Raw genomic sequence first — 22374 nt, forward strand, 5'->3', positions numbered from 1 at the left:
AAAGGGTTAGGATAATACACCAGTGGGGAAATCAGCTCATGGTAACAGTGGGGTATTGGTTAACTACAGGTAAATCATGCTAATTCATTCTTGGCTACCTTAATCTATGTACTTGCACACACTAACAAGTAAGAGTATATCTAGGGTATCTCTGTGCATTACAATTATCATAGTAGCCTATATTGATCATCTTTTTGTTCTTCTTTAGTATGTGGGGTTGAGTTGTTAAGAAACTTCAGATTCTCACCATGATTTGTTTTGGTGGTTGGGTGGTGTTAGTTGAGTGTATATCTATGAAATTTTATACGTGAACATACCCATGTTACCTGACTGCTTACTGTATTCCAGCCATGTGCCTCATGCATGCAAGTCCTGAGATTTGGTCCCTGCCATAAACATCTTATAGTCTAATAGCAGAGAAAAGAATTATATACAAGCACAAAGAAATTAAGTGGTATAAGAATGAAGCAATGGGAATTCAGTGATACACAGAGCATTCATGTGCATACAGATACTCTAGACTGTATCATCATGATATGTTTAATTCGACTGCCTTGTTAGAATGACTATCCCCCATGGTAACTGAGATATTTTTCTCTGTGGACAGGCCACTTTCTTGACAGTTAATTTTATTTTTGTCCCCCCCTCACTTCTTGTGATACCCTGGACAATTTACTCCACTGTGTTTCAGTTGTCCACATACAGAAAAAAAGACATTTAGAAAGTTCTTAATCTTCATTGAAAAAAATCTCCGTGATATAAATATTGTTGTTATGTGAGAGCTACTTTAAAAATTCTTCAGAGAGTAGCATGAAACAGTTCCTTTCTGGGGTTTGTGGTAGGGTTTTCTTTGAGGATTATTAGAATATGAAAGCATCTTAAGATTTTTTTGTAAAGGAAAAAGTAAAATTTGTTGATAGTGTTGATCCTGGCAAAGTTGGAATGTGAAAAACCTTTTATAGAATTAAAATATTCCAGTCGATCCTTTTCTCTAAGTTTTATTGTTCCTATTTGAATTTTTCTTAAAGAGATATCTACCGGTATTACAGAAATATCTCAGTACTTTATTTTTAAGTGATCCCAAATCATATTCCTTACTTATTAACAAATATTACAATTTGGGTCATTCTTATTGTTTTAAGAGTACTGCTTCCTCTTCTCTAGCTAGACTTATATTTCTGCTTTCTGTATCACAGGGCGCTATGTGTGTATTGGTAGGGATGGGAGTGATAATAGCAGAAAGAACCTGAGATCTAGGGGGTGACCGGGCTACAAAAACATTCCTACCTTTACTTACAGCCACTGAGTTGGAAGTACAGTTCAGAAAGGGTGCATTTGTATATGCAGAAGTGTGCACGTGTGATATGTACATGAATGTTTATTGCATAAATGTGTGTGCATATGTTCTCGGGGAAGGAAAAATGGGAAAAGCCAACAGTTGCTAAATAGGTATGGGTAAGCACACCATCATTTTCTTTAGTCCACATCGAGTAGTGTCTACAGCTAAAATGAACCTAGATATTATTGGGCTTGTATGTTCATAAGATGTATTATCTTTCTGTTGGGAGGGTGAGAGGTAAAGCACTTAAGAATTGGTACTGTGTACTCTCTTAGGGTGTATTCATCCTCTCTGATCACCATCTGCCAGTTTGAATTTCTAGAAGATTCTATATGCTTCTACTTGGCATTATATATTTAATACAGCCCTTAAAGTTTAAATATTGATGTCTATTTGGTGATGCTTTTCTGTTAAAGAAGCAACAAAAAATATACATATATTTTTGTACTTTTAATATATAAGCATTTGAAAGTGACTTAAGTACTGTTAGAATAGCTATGCTAAGAGGAAGACTGTCATTTTTCAGTTACTTCATCATAGTTTAAAGTATTTAGCATAAGAGAAATTTGTTCCCAAAGAATAAGGATGAAAATTACATTTTTAAAAAGAATGTGATTTGGCCTTTAAAAAAATGTACCATAATCAGTATTATAAAGATTATCCTTAACAATTCTGAAAAAAGCATTGCTACTTTAAACGCAGAATGCCAAAGTAGAATTAAAGAAAATTTTTAAAAAGCATATATCAGTAACCTTCCTCTGCTAAGTATATACTCCAAAGAAATGAAAACAGATGTTGAAACAAAAACTTGTACATGAATGTTCATAGCAGCACTATTCACAATAGCCAAAAGGTGGAAAACAACTCAAACATCTCTCAACAGATGACTGGATAAAATGCAATATAGCCATAGAATTGAATATTATTCAGCCATAAAGCAAATGAAGGACTGATACATGCTCCAACAGGAATGAGCCTTGGAAACATTATGCTAAGTGAAAAGAGCCAGGCACAAAGGCCACATCCTGTATGATTCTGTTTATAAGAAATATCCAGAATGGGCAAATCCATAGACAGCATATTAGTGGTTGCCAGGGGTTTGGGGGGAGGGTATGAATGGGAAGTGACTACCTAATGGGTACAAGGTTTCCATTGGAGGTGATGAAAAGCTTCTGAAACTGGATAGTAGTGATTGTTGTATAACATTGTAAACGTACTTAATGCCACCTATTTTGTACACTTTCAAGTGGATAAAATGGTAAATTTTATGTGATTTTATCAAATAAAAAGGTACATGTGCATATGCATATATGTATATATTTTAAACTACTGTCCATAATAATATAGTAATTCTAAAAAGAATAAAACTTTTAAAATTCAAAAAATATAAAGAAAGAGCTGCAAGCCCTTTGGAATTACACCATTCTGAGATAACTGTTAATATTTTGGAATTCTTTCTCTTAATTCTTTTTGTGTCTTTGTATCAATAAATCTACATATTTGTTTATGTAACTGAGATTATATTAAATTTACAGTCACTATTAAAAAGATTATAGGGAAGTCTGTTATGGTTTATCTTTGTATATATGTTAATTATTGTTTGTGGAGTTCCTTTATGAGGAGTCAGTCTATATTAGGAAGGTATACATTTCACTTTGAGAAATTTCACACTGTCAAATAAGTATTAACTTTTCTTCTAGGAATGAAATATCCTATTCACCATAAGTATCTAATTTTAACATATAATACAAAGTACTGTGTATGTCTATACCAGAGGGGGAGACAGGAGTTGATTACGGAATTTCAATGGAAATTTTTTAAGTCAGGGATTGATCGGTAATGAGTATGTTTTATATAAGCAGAAGCCTCGAACATAGGGCTTTTCTGGTGGAAGTACAGTTTGAGAGTTGACCCCCGCTGGTGAAGCGTGTTACTGCAGTAGAATTCCTAATTAAAAGGACGAAAATGCCCAGATCAAAGCAGGAAGAGGGCAAAGTCTGGAAGTCCCCAGGGATAGAGTTAGGTAACTTCAACAACAAGAAAGACATCCCTGTGATCGTGAGGATGAGGGACGTGACCCGCGGTAATAGACACCTAATTTTCAAAGGATCAGGAACAAGTAAATTGCCACAGGGCTGGCAGTTACTCTCTTCTTTAGCCAAGGTTTTCAACTCAGCCTATTTGGGATCTCTCTTTTGGTAACATGTCTCTAATTTTATGAGACCTTTAGTAGGAAAATAGGACTTACATCAGACTTTTAGAGGCTAGAATGCTTCTATCTGATAATGTGAAGAATGCATGATAAGTGGTTTCACAAGTGGATGTAACTAATTTTCAAGTCACTGTTGAATTGACAAAATGATCAGTAATGCTTCCATCTGTTATATTTCCTCAAAATAGTTATTATACACTTAAAATGAAAGTGTCTACAGGTAGCCTCTCAAGGAATCTGTATAGTCATTAAAAACAACAAAACCAGCCACCAAAGGCTTGAAAGACAAATTGGAATAGTGTTCCCTCCCTTCTGAGAATTGCTGATCACTGCCCACATCATGATCTACTTACTACCCTGATAGGTATGAGAAGAGTGAGGAGTGATTGATCTGGGCGGGGGTGGGGGTGGCTGGGTGGGTAATAATTAACTGGTAAGTTGAAATACCTACCTGCAAGGGTAACATGGTTGTTAAATGAGGAAAATTATATCTCTAGGGAGATATCTGAAGTGATCTGCCTTGTGTTTGAACACAAAAACTTACCGTCATTGTTCTATATTCTTCAATTGACAACACTCTTAGAATTCTGAGTGGCAGGATGGCTGACAGACATGGCGCTTTAGAAAGGGGAAAAAAAAGAGCTCATGCAGCATGTTGGAGTCCTCTGAAATGATAGGGAGCCTAGAACTTGTGTAGTTACACTGTTTGGGAGCCATGTTTCCTTTTAAAGATCTGGAAGAAGATAAAACTAGTGACATCATACTCCCTGGAGTTTGACTCAAGGGGTGATTTTAGGTGTGTCATCTACTAGCTGCCCATTTTCAGGACTATATAAATGAATAAGCCTTTTGTTTGTAGAAGAACTTGTATAGCAAGTATGCTACCAGTGATTCTGTGGGGAACTGATGCAGCAATTTGCTGACGGATGTCAAAATATTTTATAAATTGTAGTCAGCCATCTTTTATCTCTGCTTTAGAGACAAGATCATTTTGAAGGCATGAGGAAGACATGTTTTCTGTATTCTGAAGTAGACCCGTATATCATATTTCAATAGATTACTGATACTGTCACAAACCATAAGGCACTTTTTGCTATATGCAGCTTCCTGAATCACTGACATCTCACGGGTGTATACAGTTGTCACTTGTGGCCCTAAGGCAGACTGCTTACATGGAATCAACTGGGCTTGGGTGGGGCTGGCCAGCATGATTCTTACGTGGTGCCAAAAATCTGTCCCCAGACTATAAAGGTAGACCTCAAGTCCCTCCTAGTCTTACTCTGTCCCCAAAGCACCCAAGCTTGTTGAACTCTTAGTACCCAGAGAACAGTACTTCACTTTAAAAAGCAAGCTCCAAAGCACACCTCTTAAATGATCACAACTCCATTTCTGACGTGTTCAGTTACAGTTAATAATGGGGAACTTTTGTAGCAGCCTTCATGAGAGTAAACAGATGAGATGAATAAATCAGCTACCGTCATTATCTCGCATATATATTTTTTAGAAGTTCATGTTCTTCTTTTCACCCTGTCTCCCCACTTAAAGGTTTTACATTTTTCTGGCTCCTATTAATGTTCCACTGAAAACAGTGTTTCCATTCATATACAGATGATTGGCATGACTCACGAAGTCACCAAGTGGAATGACTTCTAGTGGTACATGTTCTGTCAACCCCAGACCCTTATTTTTCCCAACTCTGATAGACACTGTGTTTTGCTTCTCTTCTAACCTAAGATTTCTGCCTTTTAAAAAAATACATAGGCTTCATCTATCTAAGAAAATGTTTTTCACTGTATTTTCTCAGGGACCTTGATGTGGTTGTGTAAGATGTCACTGTCGTTAGGATGATTTAGTCTCCATCCTGATGCTCTGCTTTGAATGTTTTTTCAAGTGCTGTAGAACATTGGGAAAGGAATGCTTCACACTTCTGGCCACCTAGAAAGAATTTGCTGTGAGTCAACAATTCAACGTATCAGAAGCCTAGTGAGGAAGCAAGCCGAACAAAGTAAAGTAACCTCTAGAAGGTGATTTAATGCATAAAATTTTCTATTAGCTATTGATGCTGTTAGTGAGATGGGCTGCCGTAGTCTATTGTCAGGCCTCCTCCATTCACTTCCAGCTTCTCTCCCAGGGCGTTGTTTGGTGGGGGAATTTTTTCCTTCTTCCTCCCTTAAATCCATAAACTCTTCCAGCCCTTTTCTTGTAGTAGTTCCATTCAACTACTCTTTCCTGTACAGGTTGCCTCTGTGTGTGTATCCCTAGCATTTGATAAAAAGAGAGTGCTGAATTGTGGAAATGAGGGGACTTGGGTTCTCTTCTTAACTGCCACTACCCAGGTTGCTGCCCTTTCTGGACCTCTGTTTTCTCACCAGGAAGTTGGAAGAGTTGGACTAGATAATTCCTAAGGTCTCTGTGGATGCTGACAGAGTGTGACGCTGTGACACCAGTTTTAAAAATGGCTGTTTTGTTTTACATCCAGGGAATGAATGAATGCTAGCCATTTAGAAGTCATAAAAGGTCCCTAACTTTTAAAATGGCCATTGCCAACTTAAAGTAGGCAAGAAAGTGAAAGATTGTCCATTTTCTAAAATTTTGCATTCTAAATTTATTTTTCACAAAAGAATTCTCTTTAGGAAGAAGCATACTCAATGCTAAACCATAAATGCTTCTACTTTATTATTGCATCATACTCTAAGTCAGCATTATAGGTGTAAATCTAAATTAAGCAAATATATTAGGGACTGATTATTCACTTTACAAATAGATAATTTCATTTGCAGAAGAACACCCTATAGGGTTTCTTTACTGTCTTCCTCATGACTTTAAGATTAATTTATTTACATAAGTTCAAGCCATATGTAACTTTTTAGGAACAAATCTCTTTTGTAGAAACTGAGTAAAACCATATTGAGTCAGGTACTCAGTGTACATTTCTAATGTGTATAAGATTTTTCTCAGTTTCTTACCAGGCAAACAACATTTTTATATTGGGTACATTTTCAAGAGGTGTTTTTCCCCTCAGCCTTTGAAAAGCAAACTAAAGCAGATCTCTAGATTTTTTAAAAAATGTATAACTTTAGTTTCCTTGTCTGTAAATTCACTCCCTTCCTCATCCCCTTTTAAAAAATGGTAGGAATGCATTTTTCCAACTTTTGACGAAAAGCAGGCTTTTTATTTAAAGGTCACCTGTGTTGCCTGAGCTTTCCTTGGAAAGCTTCAGGATGTTCAATTTTTAAGGAATGCTCATTATAATTAATCATTACAGAGAATGGGCTTTTTCCCCCTTAATTGCACTCTGAGCTGTCACTTGTTCCCTGCAAAACCTTAGAGTAAGAACAGTTTCTTTCATTGCAAATGATGTATAAACATGTTAGGCTTTATAGCTTTTCAAAGCACCTCTTCATTAACTATGCTTTATTTTAAAATTTTAGCTAATTATTTAAAAGTTCATGGAGATGATTATTAGCTAGTCCAGGTATTTTCCAGGCAAGAGTACTGGAGTGGGTTGCCATTTCCTTCTCCAGGGGATCTTCCCCACCCAGGGATCAAACCCAGGTCTCCTGTATTGCAGGCAGACGCTTTACCCTCTGAGCCACCAGGGAAGCCCCAGGTATTTTAGAGCTATGCATTTGCTGTGTGTTTGCCATTAGTTAAAATAAATGTTATCAGATTGTTGTTCAGTGGCCTTTGTGAAATAAATTGGCAGCTTTGTGTTCCTGATAGACAAGATGTCTAAGTCTCCTACATGAATCAAAATTGGCAGTAATTGGTCTTTTGGTAAGCTCTGCAAAAGCCAAGAATTGGTCCATGGAGACTGAACATTTTTAAGCTAAAGATTTCTAATTTGCAGGGATTTTAGAAAAGAACAATACATACGTATTTTGATCAAGGAGACCTTTGCAGGTGTTTTCACAAAATAACAACAGGGGAAAAAAAACATCTCAGCTGAGGTGGAGGGTGCAGTAGAGTTTTTAAGGTAGAATATACTAAAAGGTTACCTGTGCCTAAGTGAAGGCTTTGCAATCAATTACCCTTTTTGTTTATTTTTGTAATATTTTTTACAAAGACAACTAAGGGAACTGGTCAGATAATGGATAAAAACAGCCTGATAACAGTCCTTGGTGACATCTCAGTTGGTTCAAGAGAAGGTTATTTTTTAAGTCTCACGAAGGCAAGAGCTGTCCCTAGATAGTACGAGGAGTACACATCATCTTTAGTTTCTCCTGTATAATTTTCAAAAGGGATGATTTTTGTAATATGCATGTACTATTCTTATAAATTTTTAAAAATCCATATTTATAATTTTTAAAGTTCACAGAAGTAAAAATTACTGAGAAGAAAAACCCTGAATTGCAGCAACACTGTTTTTAAAATTTATTATTTGGCCAGATTCTGAAGTGTTCATTGTTAACCATTGTTAAGTGTTAACTATCAATCAGATGGGCATCTTCAAAGCTTCAGACTTAACTTCTGAAGTTGATGGGTAGAGTAAAGTGATGTGGAATCACAGCTTTGGGAATTTGACGGGCAGGTTTGGACAATATGTAGTTGACTTTTTTTTTTGTAGTCAACATTATCAGGGTTGGGGGAAATGATTCATTAGGATCAGTACAAATTGTCATCAGCCCTTGTGATGAAAATGCTGATTTTTCTTGCCCAAATAAGAATTATTCTTGGTGGACAACCAAGTTTGGTGAATTTGCCTCTTTTATGTGGAATTTGCTTTCATTGGGGAGAGTAAGAGTCAGTGTGAAGAAGGGCTGAGCTGGGGATGGGGTAAAAGGTACTGTCAGGCTATGAGTTGAATGAGTTGAAGGTGCTGCGTTGTGGATTTTGTGCTTTCAGGCAAAATATCACTTGTGGCTTTATCCTAAAAATAGCAGAAATACCAGACTCTGGGTCAGACCCGTAGTTTGTCCAGTGCACTGTTTGTTTCTGTCTGTGGTGCCATGGGTTGTTTTGTGAGAGAGCCTCATGTATGTCTCCTATGATGCCAGCCTCTAAAGCTTAGGGGGTATGCCAAACATCCTGAGCTCCTCTCTTTAGAACATAGTCCTTTCATTCAGTTTAATGGAACTGGCACACTGAGCCTGGCAGGTCAGTCTTATGTGAATGACCAGCGACTGGCTGCTTTGTTAATTGCACAGCCTATTTTGCCAAATGATATTGGCAATGAAGCTGTGTCAGACAACCTCTGATTCTTTGACCTCCTGACATTTTTTATTTTATTCAAGGTGAACCTACTGAAAATCAGTGGAGTGAAGCTATGGCCATACCATTCATTACAGGGAGAACCCAACATTTGGTTCTGAAAATGGGGAAGAGTGGGACTAACAGGGACATTTGCTAAGACAGGATGAACCTGAGGAAGTAAATTGGTTTTGTTGGCCAGGATGTGATCAGGGGCAGATTTAGCTTTGAGGGTCAGGATGCGTAGGTAATTGTGGACCCAAATGGTCCAAGGCTTGCATGGAGCCTACACCACTTAGCCAGATCACATTTTATACTCACTGATGCTTTTAGCCAGATAACTCTTTGTTGTGTTTCAGCATATCTGGATTGTTGGCTCGCTGATTAGGCTCACAAGTAAAAGCGAGACCCTTTTGTAGTGCTGCTAGTGGATTATAGGATATTTTAGACTTTGACTATGCAATTGTACAGGGCATAATATGGACCATGTATTATAATGAGGAGGGGAGAGGGCACTTTTTTTTTTAATGCTCCTGTGTTGAGAGTCACTGCATTAGGGCGTAATAGTTTTAAATGAAGCCACATTTCTAACAAGGGGTGAGATAACAAGGATAAATGAAATCTGCAGTCTAGAAGGTTCATTTTAGCCATTATTTATAATCTCTTCTCCTACCAAACCATTTTCCTATGTAGCAAAATTGATTAATTTGCATGTATCTCTTTTCCCTGTGCCCACATGCTCTCTGATAGAGGAATGAACAAATAAGAGAAATATACAAGAGAGGAAAGAGGATGAGGCCGAGGCCAGGGGGAGTTGGGGATGCATAATCCCCACACTGAATAATCAGCTCCAGAATAATCAAGATATATTTTAGGGTCCTAACACTCATCTTGATATTTAATCATTCTGGGCCATATTGAAAACAAAAGATTGTATAATAGCATTAATAAAAATCACTTGCTGTGGAAAGGTTCAGAATAAATATGGCTTTCTTTTTAACATGAAATAGGAATCTGTTGAACTGCTCTTCATGTTCTGTCACAGCACACACAGATACAGCTCTGTTTAATTCCATATCCTCTTATCTATAAGTCCTACATTTAATTTACTACCATTCCAGTTGATTTATAGCTTTGCTTAGTAAAAGTACAGCCTTGATTAAAAGGATATTATCACAGCTGATGGACCTTGAAAGCATTTTTCTCCCCAGACCTTCTAATAGTTTTGAAAATGACCTGAAGACTCCAATAAGGCTAGATTTTGCGTGTCTCCAGTTTTTGCTCACCTGGCTGTACTTTTGGGCGGTGGTGATAAAGGGTGTTGAGTGACATAGTTTTCCCATATGCTGACTCCCTATACATCCTAAGAAATGGAAAGTTACTGCGATAGTGTTTTCAAGCAAGTTTGCTTCAAGGACTCCAAGACCCCTAAGTCAGTTGCCCTCTTATCTAGCTGATCACTGCAGCTAGAGCCTTTGTCTCCTGGGATGCTGCTGGTCTAAAGGATTCTCCAGTCTGTCGAAGGGAGGAAGAATTCAATTGTTGTACATGACGGTTACATTTTGGAGTTAAAGCTGTGACAGATGCCTCCCTCCAACAATGCAGAATTAGTTTTGGTGCTCATTTCAGTGGAGATGACTTAATTTGCAAGGCCAGTGATTTTCCCAGGTTAGCCAGATTTGGTCATTCTCCACAGCAGGCCATTTTCCACTCTCCTGTTTTGATTGTGCAGTGTGACTATTTGGTGGTGTCTGTGGTTCTGGGAGCAAGGAAAATGCTGTTGCTCAACAGGTGAAAAAAGGCTATTATACTTTGATTCTGTTCAGAACATTATTAGCATTCTCCTGATTCTACTAGTCAGAAAAAAAAAAATGAGTCACTCTGGCTTTGGCTTTATATCTCTGTGGAGTATAATATTTTTGACATATGAAATAAGTTATTTCTCACAAAGGAATCACTTGAAAATCACCATACCTACAGTTCAATTTACAGGGGCTTTCGATTGTTCAGAATCATAGGAACACAAAAAAGAGTTAAAAATTGTAAATGTGGTACTGATTCAAAATGGGAGAATTTTGATAATTTTTTATATCTAATTTGATGGTGGGGCCTCCTCGAAATACAAAAGTAAATCAGTTTTATTCATGAATAATTTTTATTTTGGTCAACATGCCCTTCCAGTTTGGTCTTAGCGTCTTCATATCTATATATCTATCTCTCTCTATATATATCTTTATTAAGATATTATTCATGTACCATACAGTTGGTCTTACCTCTTTTCATTTTTAAATTACTAGGTTTTAAAATCTCTGTAATTTTTTTTGAAAAGCACAGAATGTACTCTATGAAGAAAAGATTTATGTGTAAATCACCTCCAATTTGCCTGAATCGTTTTTGTTTTTCAATACTTAGCCACAGTTTGTCGGTACTAGACTGATTATTAGAGGTTATCTAGTTAACCCAGAATAAAAATCACCTGGGCAGTTATTCTTTTTACAAACTGTACCTACGAACCTGCTTGAAATTCTGATAAACTTTGCAGCCCCCAGCCCCACCCCAGACCAATTAAACAGTACTGATTGAATCTAACATTCTCATCTAACAGATAGGGAAACATTCTTCCTCTCACAGTTTTGATGAGACACCTTAATAAACACCAAAATTCTTTTCAATTTTAACATGACAGGTTTTTGATAAATTGAGTTGAAGATGCAGAATTCACCTCAGTGAATGATAGCAGCATAAATTATTTATACAGTATGTTTTTAAAAACAAATTATGAAGGATCTGATATTGTTGAAGGAAAAAATTTCAAAGTCACTGATCAGAAAGTCAGTATACAGAAACTGTTGCAAATTTGTCATTGTCTCAATATTTTGTCAGGCCCTTGGGAGATTAGTAGATGTCCTTTATCCTGGAAATGCCTGATAGCTAAGCACTCATATGTCTTCTCAGCTGTCCATGGTCATTTCCCACAGGGGATGGGAGGCCTTATTGTGTTAGTTTTTAAACAGCTGCCTTGATTGCATTTTCAGCAGAAGGATATTCATAAGAATACTGATATTAGATAGAAAAGATATCCACAGAGATAGGCTTTAATAAAAAACATAAACTTCTCAGATCTGACTGGCTCTAATGGATGGATGTCTGAAGACCTGGGGGAAAAAATAAAATGGCTTTTCCAGAGGACTTCTTATTCCTGAAAAACTAAGAAATTTCAGGCTAAGTGCAGAAGAAGCAAAAGGCCTTTACATCCATACAGATGAATGGATGTAACCAGCTGCTCTGCAAAGAAGCCTCTTTCTCTGGTAAAAATGTTTACCTGGTCTTAACATCTTTCCTCCTCGACAACCTTAAACTCCACCTAGGAACCCTTGATCTATAGCAGCCATACATTTGGGAGAGCAGAATGGAGTTTGTTATACTTTGAAATGTCATTATCAATTTAGCTGTATATACTATTCTATGTGACATATGACCAGAAAGGACGGATTCCTTTTGACTGAATGCTAATCAAACAAAAAGTACATAATGTTCTTAAAACAGTAGCAAGAAATTGCCCTTTGCTTAAGAGACTATCTCTTTTAGGGCATCATCAAAAGTTTGTCTGTTTCACATAATAAAGTTATAGTGGTCTCTGGGTTAGTATATAAGAAACTATGTAAAAATACCCTGCCTCAAGGTAATTTGAAATTTTACTGCTCTTAGATTTGGCAGCAGTGTTGTAGATAAACAGGGTTTGCCACAGGCACACTTCAAGCCAAAATACATTTTTTTAGACATAATGGGTGACGATGCAGGATCTGGTTGTTAGATTTTTTTTGTCTTATCTGTGTTTGTTTATCTGGTTTCAAAGAGACTAGACAGTTTGGGAAGGGAGTCAGCTACCCCACAAGTTCTGGAACTCAGTCTGAAATGGTGTTTGCCCCTGAAAGCAGGATGGTTGTTTGCTGTCTCTCTGAAGTCGGTTCCCTTGGTCTAGTTCCTTATTGGCATGGGCTACAATTTGGGGGTGGGGGCAGGACGCTTGCCATTGATTGTCTGATTCTACACACAGCCCCAGAGTGGTGGTCCCAGTTCCAAAGAGTATGGCATACATAACCTGGTGCATGTTGGGCACATGTAAATCAACATTTTCAGTCTCCATGGCCATGATACTGGCCTTCAATCTCCAAAGTCAGTGTTTTGGAAAGAGAAGAGATATGCCCTTCCAAAAAGCAAGGGGAAAGGAAAAAAAAACCTGCATTCTCTGAAAGTTAAATTATAACTTTTTCTTTTTTTTTCTATGAAGAAGACTGTACTAATAAAACTGCCAATTTCTTTCAGGTGGGTGTACATGGCATTAGAATAGAATTCATCAATGAAAAAGGATCAAAACGCACCGCCACCTATCTACCGGAGGTTGCAAAGGAGCAAGGTCATTGTTGTACTTTATTTTATACCATCTGGTGAAGAATTTAAACAATTATACAAATTAAAATGTGCTATCTGACCTTGCAGTTATATCTGATAATTGATCACTGTCAGATTATAAGAAATGATTCGTCTATCACTGCCACTGCAATGTCTGTCTGAAATTGGTGAATTACACAGAAGTTGAATCTCTGTACTAAAGTTTGACAGCAAAAACATAAAAAAATAAACTTTCAAAAAAGGAAAGATTTGTAAAAGTTGGGCTTTTAGGCAATGGTTTGCTGAAAATTTGATGTGCCACTTTCCCATATTCCACTGTGCTATAGCTTTGTGGCATAATAAACAAGCTTTTGTTTGATGGGCAGCCACACACTTCATTGTCTTTATCAAATGTTTCCTTCTTAGGTGGTTGCCATTACTCATTCTGCTACTATTAAGACTGTTAAGTTTCCCGTGAAGATTAGGAGCACTGAGAATAAAGGAACTATTATAGTGTTTTATTTGTTCCTCATCAACAAATGTTTTTTGACTTTACATACATAGCACAAAGTTTAGGAACTACCAGTGTAACACAAAATACATTTCAGTCTGTAGTATCTTGTCCTTTCTAGCCGCTACTAAATTATAATTTCATGTTAGTTGAAATGAATATCTCTTCTTTATCTCATGGAGCTTTTCTTCCCATCAGAAAGCACGGGTAATTTGGTTTCACCATATCTGTTTAATATAAATGTGATATAGAACTGAAAAATTTAATAGTAAACCCCCAAATGAGTTATTAGTCTTTAAAGCAGCTCTCTGAAGATTTATTGGGGTTACTTTTGAAATTTTCATAATTCTGTAGTTCTGTTGACTCTGCAGAGCATACATGAGCTTGAGGCCCTGGGGTATGACTGTACATCCTGTGTCAGAACCCATAAAAATGCCTTTGAATGCTGCACACAGATACAAATGATTGACTCCAGAAGATACCATTAGACATGGCGATTACCATGAGTTAGTGTGGGAATCCTATGTCCTACTGAGTTGGCTCAATGAGTCTTTTCCCTCCCTTTTAAAGATGTCACCGTTAGAGGAGAGTACAGTGTTTATGGTTTGTTGCTGAGACACCCCTGAGAAGTTACTGCTGGCCTCTTAGGCTCTGTGTCTTGGAATGTGGTTGAGATAAAGAAGCTGGTATTGCGAGCCAGCAGGGATAGCTAAAATTGAAGGTGTGCCATGGTATACCTGCTCCTGTACAGGGTGAAATCTTGGCCCTTCTGTGTGCCTGTTTTTAGGACCAAAGGGTTTGATAGCGGTTGGTGACAGTGATAGCTGACCTCTACAAAGTCATTTTGTATTTAACCAAAGGTGCTTATTACATGTGCTTGACTGGTATTTTATCTGGTCTACTCTCCACAGGATGGGACCACATTCAGACCATAGACTCCTTACTGAGAAAAGGAGGATACAAAGCTCCGATTACTAATGAATTCAGGAAAACCATAAAACTGACCAGGTACAGAAAGCACTGCCTAGTGCAGGGCTGACCAATGTATTTTGATGTGCATACCTGTAACCTTGTGTAATCTTTTCTCTAACTATACTTGCTTCTTTTTTCTGAAACAGTGAAATGAATGGCAGGGCCATTCTGAGGGTGAATACAATGGAACTCTGCTCGACAGTAAAGCCTGTATGATGTATGAGCCCATCCTTCCCATCTTAGCTCTGTGTGATTAGTCTGGCTTTGTTAAAGCAAGCCTTTTGAGCCTTTAGACTACGTTACTGAAGAAAGTTACCGGAGTTTATTGGTCAGCTTTTGACATGCCTTAGCAGGACCCCAGGATCCTGATAAGCAGCCCTCAAATTTGAATTTCACTTTAGAATCTTGGCAGTGACAGAAAGGTTGCTGAAAAAAACACAATTGAGCTAGACTCACAGATGCTGAATGAATTTCTGCAAGGGCTCATAGGGGTACTGACTTAAAAAAGGAAAGTATCAAACATTTTAGGAAAATGGCTTGCTGTTTCCATTTCTTTTAATTCTGCAAAACCACACTGAATGCCTGTAGTCTAAAAATGAACTATTCTCAACTCTGAGGAGTTACAGTCTAGGAGAATAGAAGGGCATGTGCAAAAATAATTATTACTAGAAGGCAAAATATGATGGATGGTATGAGATCATAGAGTAGGGAAAGAGGAATTCCAAGAGGGGGTTGTGGATAACAGAAAATTTCAAAGAGGAAGTAGATTGGAGGCTGAGTATAAGAATTCTACTCATTGAAGAATGAATAGAATATTTGACAGGTGGGGAGAGTGGGGGAGGAAAGGGGTTAACTTAAAGAGAACTTCCTGAGGGGCTTCCCAAGTGGTGCAGTGGTAAAGAATCCATCTGCCAATGCAGGAGACGTATTATATGCAGTTCGATCCCTGGGTTGGGAAGATCCCCTGGAGGAGGAAATGGCAACCTACTCTAGTATTCTTGCTGGGATAGTCCCCTGGACAGAGGAGCCTGGCAGGGTACAGTCCGTGGGGTTGCAGAGTCAAGACACAACTGAAGGAGTTGAGCATCAGTGTACATAGAGAAGGAGGTCACCAGGGAGAATAAGGCCAAGAAGGCAGAGAGTAAAAGTTTAAACTCAACTCTGTAGGCAATAGTAGCCACTGACAGGTTTTGAACAGATGGATTTGAAATATAAAATTAGAATTGGAAACAGGAAAATCAGGAGACATTTCTATTATCTAAGAATATGTGGCAGCAATCTAAAGAAGGTGAAATGGGAGCCTTAAGAGCTGTGGCCATGCGATGGCATGAAAGGAAGGAAAAGAAAATATTGTGGAAAAAAATAAAAGGACTTAGTCATCATTCAGGAGTAGGGAAGAAGAGCAAGTCAAGGCTTTTATCTAAATAAAAGGGACCAAGGCAGTCCCTTTGACCAAGACATGGACCACATTGAGGAGAGTTCCATTTATGCACTGATTCTGGATTTTAAGTGCTTCCTGGGATACCTGTATAGAAATTTATATTAAATAAATAAATAAAAATTAAAAAAAAGATTAAAGAAAGCTAAAAAAAAAAAAAAAAAGAAATGTCCAATAGGTCACTGGATATTTATATGTGTAGAGCTTATGGCTAGAGGTAGTGATTTGGGATCATCTGTAAAGATGACATACCTGAAGCTGTGAGGCAAAGGTTCACTGAGCTGGGACAGAGCATAGGGACAAAGGAACTGAAGGGAGAAATATAGGAAACTCTTACAAGGCACAAGGGTAGGATGAGTGATCAGAGAGATAAGGCGCAGTCCAAGAGGTAAGTGGAGCACCAGGGGAGTATGAAATTATAGAACGCAAGGCACAGAGAGCTTCCTAAAGGGAGTAGTGAGAAGTATCCTAATGGAGAGGTAGAAAACACATGACTCTTCTGAGAAGTGTGGCAATGAAAAGAAGAAGGAAAAAAAAGATGGGGGAAAGAGGATTGCGATACCACAATCAAAACACGTTTTGTGTTGCTGCTGTTTTCCCTTAATGGCAAGACCTGAGACCTGTGGACAGAAGGAAAGAAATGGTAAAAGAAAACCGATGGAGAATCCCAGAAGAAAAAGTAGTCAAGTGAATGAAACATATACATGACAGTAATAGACTGGCTTTCCTCTGTTCTTTCCTGTTAGCAAACCAGAGCTGAGAGGGCAATACAATTTCTAGAACAATTTAAACAAGGAGTGAAAGTGTTCATCACTCAGTTGTGTCTGACTCTTTGCGACCCCATGGCCTATAGCATACCAGGCTCCTCTTTCCATGGGATTTCCCAGGCAAGAATACTAGAGTGGGTTGCCATTTCCTTCTCCAGAGGATCTTCTCAACCCAGGGATTGAATCCAGGTCTCCTGCGTTGCAAGCAGATTCTTTACCATCTGAGCCTCCAAGAAAGCCCTAAACAAGGAGTAGTAAAATGCAGAGTCCTAGACTCAGATTCTGGATTCCTGGGTTGTTCTCACCTTTGCTATGTATTAGCTGTGTGAAAGTGGGCAAGTCACTTCTCTCTAGGTCTCTGTTTCCTGATATAGAAGCATTATCTCTAAGGATCCCTTCTGGCTCTGACATTCACATATCACCTATTTCATGATGTTAACTTTGTCTCTTCCCTGACTTTCTTTCAGGTACCGTAGTGAAAAGATGACCTTGAGCTATGCTGAATACCTTGCTCATCGCCAGCATCATCATTTCCAAAATGGCATTGGGCATCCCCTTCCACCATACAACCATTATTCCTGACACTGAGCCGCACAACCAGTCACTGGGCCTCTCTGCAGACCTCTTCCCAGGAGACCCTACCCCTTCTTGGTCTAGCTATCTGTTTTACTGTACCATTTTATGATGATAGTTTCCGTTGCCATGGTGAAGCTTCGACATCGTCAACTAAGATCATCATGGTAACGGGTAGGAAAGTGGCATTTATTAAGAAGATCCTCCTGTTTTATTATTTTAGATCATTTTTTTTTTTGCAGCATATATGAATTTTGGAGTTTTCTTTCCTTACAATATTATATAGAATTTTGCTTTGCTATTTCAGTCAGGTTTGTCTTTCTGTCCTTCTTGCCCTCCTTCCTGTCTTCTTCTTTCTTTCTTCTCTTCCTTCCTTCTTTTGACTGTGGATGGAAGAAATTGTGCAGTTTTTAAGGATTTCATTTAGGTTTTTCCTCCATTTTCCTTAGTAAGATAGATAACTTTTGATAGCCATGTTTGGGAGTAATTCATATCAGATTCAGGTATTTGTATACTTTTGAATTTGTCTAAAATTCATTTTGCTATAAGAGCTTAGTATATGGGTCTTTACTGCTTAAGTATATGTTTTTCCCATGGTAAAAATATATGAGCTTTCATTCTAGTGTAGAATATTTGAAGGTCCGTGATAGGACTTGTCACACAGAGTGAGAAATCATTTATGCCTATTGTGCTAGTTATCATAGGAAAAACTGCCTCATCACTTTATAGAACCAACTTACAAATTGAAACACTGTTTTAAGAAAGTGCAAGCTACCTTTGAAATATGCTACAGAAATCATTTTGAAAAGCAGCATATATCAGGAAGAGAGCAGATACAGAATTTAGTGCCTTTGAGAAGAATATAATGAAGTGGAATTAAGAGGGGTTAGAAAAAAGGCAATTTAGAGAAATATTCTTATAAAATTTTATTGTTTATATATGTGAAACAACAGATTAGACAAATTGCTTACTCTTGAGTATTTTTTTAAGCTGAAAAAATTTATTTTGAGCAAATAACCAAAAAGAGACACATTTCTATTATATATTAATTTAAATTTGTTAGCTTTAGGTTTCAATAAGTCATGATTGGCCAGAGACAATTTTAGCTACCATTTAAGGAAATGGTAATGATAATCTAATGAAACAAAAGTTCATACATGTCGTGATTTCAGACATGTTTATCATGGGGACAATACTGGAGTTTTAGAAATACTATAAAATCGCTTAAATCTCTTTCTGCACTACATACTTTTGATAGAAACACATTTACTATATTGAGAAGATGTTATGTTACCCCTGCATAAATGGAGTTGGCATTTAGGTATGATATAGTTGCTAGAGCCCAGCGCATTTGCACGCTAGTTTTCCCGTGATGTATACACAGAGAACTTCCTCGTGTCAATGGGAGGTCTCTATGTATACCCCCAGGAAAAATGACAGATGACTCTAGAGAAAGATTATCTTCATATTTTGGTAGTAAGTATATATAAATATATATGTGTGTGTAAACATTTTTTTTCAAACAGGAAACAAAGATTTCAAGTGATGAACATAAGTACGGTGCAGAACATATAGTCTAAAACCACGCGATGTCACTGAATATCAAGATGGCATAACTTATACATGTAGTTGCTGTGACAGGTAACAGACTGCTAGTTCAGAATTTGAAAACCCTTTTCTAGTTTGTGAGGTGAATTGGCTGAATTTCTTCTGCTGGCCCTTGCAGCAAAGCAAACTGCTTTTGTTTTTGATGAGAGTTCTCAGAAGTTTTTTGGTATTCCTTCATCCACAGCATCCATTGTTGAAATAACCATTTTCAGTTGTGATGCCTTAACTAAGAAGCCAGTTGTTAGCCTGAAATGGAACCTCGGTAGCCAGTTCCATTGAACCTAGAGATTAGTTAGAGAAAGCTAGCTGTTGGCCTTTAGAAAGGGATTTTGAGTCCTTTCATTTCTACTTGGGAGCATTTTGGAGCAGATTAGTCTTTCAGTATAAAAACAAGTGGCTACCTGATGGAAATTTTTTCTTGCCCTTATAGGGAAACTGAGCACAAGCTGAATGATATTGTCTGCTGCAAAAAAAAAAAAGTAAATAAAACAAGCAAACTGAAGAGAGACAGAATAGACCAATATTGATCCATCTTATCCATCATCTCATCAGTTCAACAGGCTCCTCATCCTGGGTGAGCTCATGGTTAGTTTTTTTTTTTTTTTTAGAGAAAAGATCTATTACATGCATATGTGAGTGTGTATACAATATATACATATGTGTGTATTAATGTATTTAACGGTGCTAATCAATCTTGAGCAGGTCACGTGACTGGTCATGCGGACTCTAAAATCATATCAGATTTTTTAAAATTCTTGATATATGCAGATGTTATACAGATTTTCTTACCAGTGTAATAATGTTATACTGAAGAAATAACCATCCTGCAGGCTTCAGAGGACGAGGTCAGCAATATTTCCCACCGTGGCTTGGGGGAAAAGGATAGTTTTGTCTCCTTTTGTATTCAAATTAATGCACAGTGCATTTTTTGTGTCTAAGTAGCTGTTGACTAAAAGATTTTGTAGTGTAAAAGGTGTTATACAAACTTGTAATGGTGTGCTTCAAACAAATGCTAGACCCTTTCACCTTGGTTGTATATAACAAAGCTGTTAAATATGTGGTTTGAATTAACTTTGAACATGTTGAAATATGTAGCATGTGTTTTTAACTCAGACGAAGATTCTAATTGCACAGGTTGTGTTCTAGCCAGTTGTGGTTTATTTGTTCAGAAACACAAATGTGAATTGCACTCTTATCACCAGAATATTGTATAAGTTCAGCGATCTCTAAACAGCTCAGAAGTAATACTTGAACTTCATTTGAGTAGCACAAAGTTTACATAGCCCCCCTTTTAAATGTTAATTAGTTCCATTTATGTTTTCTGTTTTTCAAATGCAACTGGGTATTTTTTTTCCTCTTGGAAAATAGTACATATTTTACTTTGGTATGTAGCAAAAGGCTTCCATTTCTGGAAGGGTTCTCTTGTTGTTCAACAAGGTCAGCCAGGTACCAGATTCTAAAAGAACAATTGCCCCTCCCCCCTTCTTCCCTTAAGTGGCCTTCTGACGGTAGGAGAATGTGCTACTGCCCTGCCCGTTTCCCCTGTCCTGAGAGGCCGGTGTGATTGATGGAGGAAGTGCAAGGCTTGCTCTTTACCCACCCCACCCCCCAGGCGCTCTTAAAGCAGTTACAAGATTTTCAGTCCACTGCATACAACCCCAATGCCCAGCACACCGGAAGTTTGTATACTGGCCTCTTTTCATGTCTTCAAATGTGCAGGAAATTCGAAAACTGTCACCTGGAATAGGTCCCATCTCTTCTGTGTGTTAGATCAAACCAAAGAAGCCCCCAGCCATGCCCAAATGCTGCTCCAAAAGCCTGCCTTCCAGTCCTTACAAAAACCTTGCAGGATTAAATGTGTTAACTTTTTTATTTTTGTACAGTTTCTAAGTGATTTTTGCTAGTGATGTTAAATTGAATTAAGTTTATTTGAGGGGTGTGAGCACCTCCTCCATTGAAATAAACTGGTGACTTTCCTTTTATTTTTTAAGAGCGGAAACCCATTGTGTGCCTCTCGATTTAAGGGTTTCTGATTACATTATTCTTAAGACCAGCATTGATCCTTTATATACAAAGATATGTTTTCCTTGTTTTTTATTACTGTTTCAGAAGAAAATAAACCTTTTATTTTGCTCTGGACCCAGTAACTGCGCTGGTACATAGACGCACTGAGAAAACAAACTTTTGTAACCACCTCTGACTGTTTTTGTATATGAAAGTTGATTACTTTTGAAATATTTGGATCTAGTTTCTAAGTTATTTTAGTGTTTTATATGTTCCCCAAAATTACTTTGAATCAGTCACCAGCATAATGAGTTCTTGGTGATGCAGTGGTGAGACTTGTAATGAGCAAAGCTACCTGGAGTAGCTCTCTCGTCCTCCCTTTCTTAGTACCCTGTTTTTTGATTACAGTAAGACATCACCAATTATCTGTAACCCCTTCAAGTATAACTAGATCCTCCTTCCTTCCACATTTAATTGCTTAATAGTTTGAAGAAACTATTGGAAATGGGCATTTTATATGACATGTATGGCTTTAAAATATTATAAATGAAGAAAAAGAAAAATGAGAAGGTTTATGTGGGTCTGTAAGGTATGGCTGTGGAAAGATATTGTAGTAGTTTTGACACTATTGTTATTACCTTTAAAATCATTTACCCAATAAAATGTTAAAACTGAATTACCATTTGTGGTTTCTTTCTTTAACCTGTCTCATCAGGGCCTCGTGGGTACTCCTTAACTAAAAGCTAACAGTTGAAGCCACTGAAATAATGTGTGTGCAGGCTCAGTTGCTTGCTCAGTCATATCCAACTCTTTGTGACCCCATGGACTGTAACCACCAGGCTCCTCTGTCCATAGAGTTTTCCAGGCAAGAATACTGGAGTGGGTTGCCATTTCCTCCTCCAGGGGATCTGCCCAACTCAGGGATTGAATCCGTGTCTCTTGCGTCTCCTGCATTGGCAGGCAGATTCTTTACCACTGCTCCACCCGGGAAATAATATACTTAGGAACTGATACAGATTTCTTTCCAAACTGGCACTTGGGAAACCTCATCTGCTTACAGCTGTTCCCTACGATATGAGTTACCTATGTCATTCTTGTGCCCAGCTCTAAATCCTGGCCTACTGATATAGTCTACCCTTTATTGGGCAGTCTACCCTGGCCACGGATCTGAGGCAAGCATCAGACTTGAATTCCAGTGGCAACATGGCTGTACTTAAGCCTGTTCCCAATTTCTTCCAGATCAGTGTATTACTGGGTCTTCCCCTTTCGGAGCTGGTAGGGGGTAGTAGCAGTGCCATCCAGCACAATCCTCAGGGTACATCACATATGTAAACTTATTACCAATTTTCCAGTTCCAAAGTGATAAGA

General features: G+C 37.8%; 1 protein-coding gene across 4 annotated transcripts in view; it reads left to right on the forward strand.

The window, feature by feature from the left end:
* AMMECR1 (Alport syndrome, mental retardation, midface hypoplasia and elliptocytosis chromosomal region gene 1) overlaps positions 1 to 21682 on the forward strand; it is a 116025-nt gene extending 94343 nt beyond the window's left edge. For 2 of the 4 annotated variants that reach the window (XM_027533162.1, XM_027533160.1), the window contains 3 exons: positions 13068 to 13158; positions 14556 to 14652; positions 17289 to 21682. In XM_027533162.1, coding sequence (XP_027388963.1) covers positions 13068 to 13158; positions 14556 to 14652; positions 17289 to 17403 — 303 coding nt within the window. In that variant the 3' untranslated portion in view covers positions 17404 to 21682. The remainder of the gene's footprint in view (positions 1 to 13067; positions 13159 to 14555; positions 14653 to 17288) is intronic. The other 2 variants (XR_003509540.1, XM_027533161.1) reach the window with 2 other exon arrangements.
* The last annotated feature ends 692 nt before the right edge of the window (positions 21683 to 22374 follow it).

This window comes from Bos indicus x Bos taurus, chromosome X, assembly GCF_003369695.1.
Source record: "Bos indicus x Bos taurus breed Angus x Brahman F1 hybrid chromosome X, Bos_hybrid_MaternalHap_v2.0, whole genome shotgun sequence".
NCBI classification, from domain to species: Eukaryota; Metazoa; Chordata; class Mammalia; order Artiodactyla; family Bovidae; genus Bos; species Bos indicus x Bos taurus.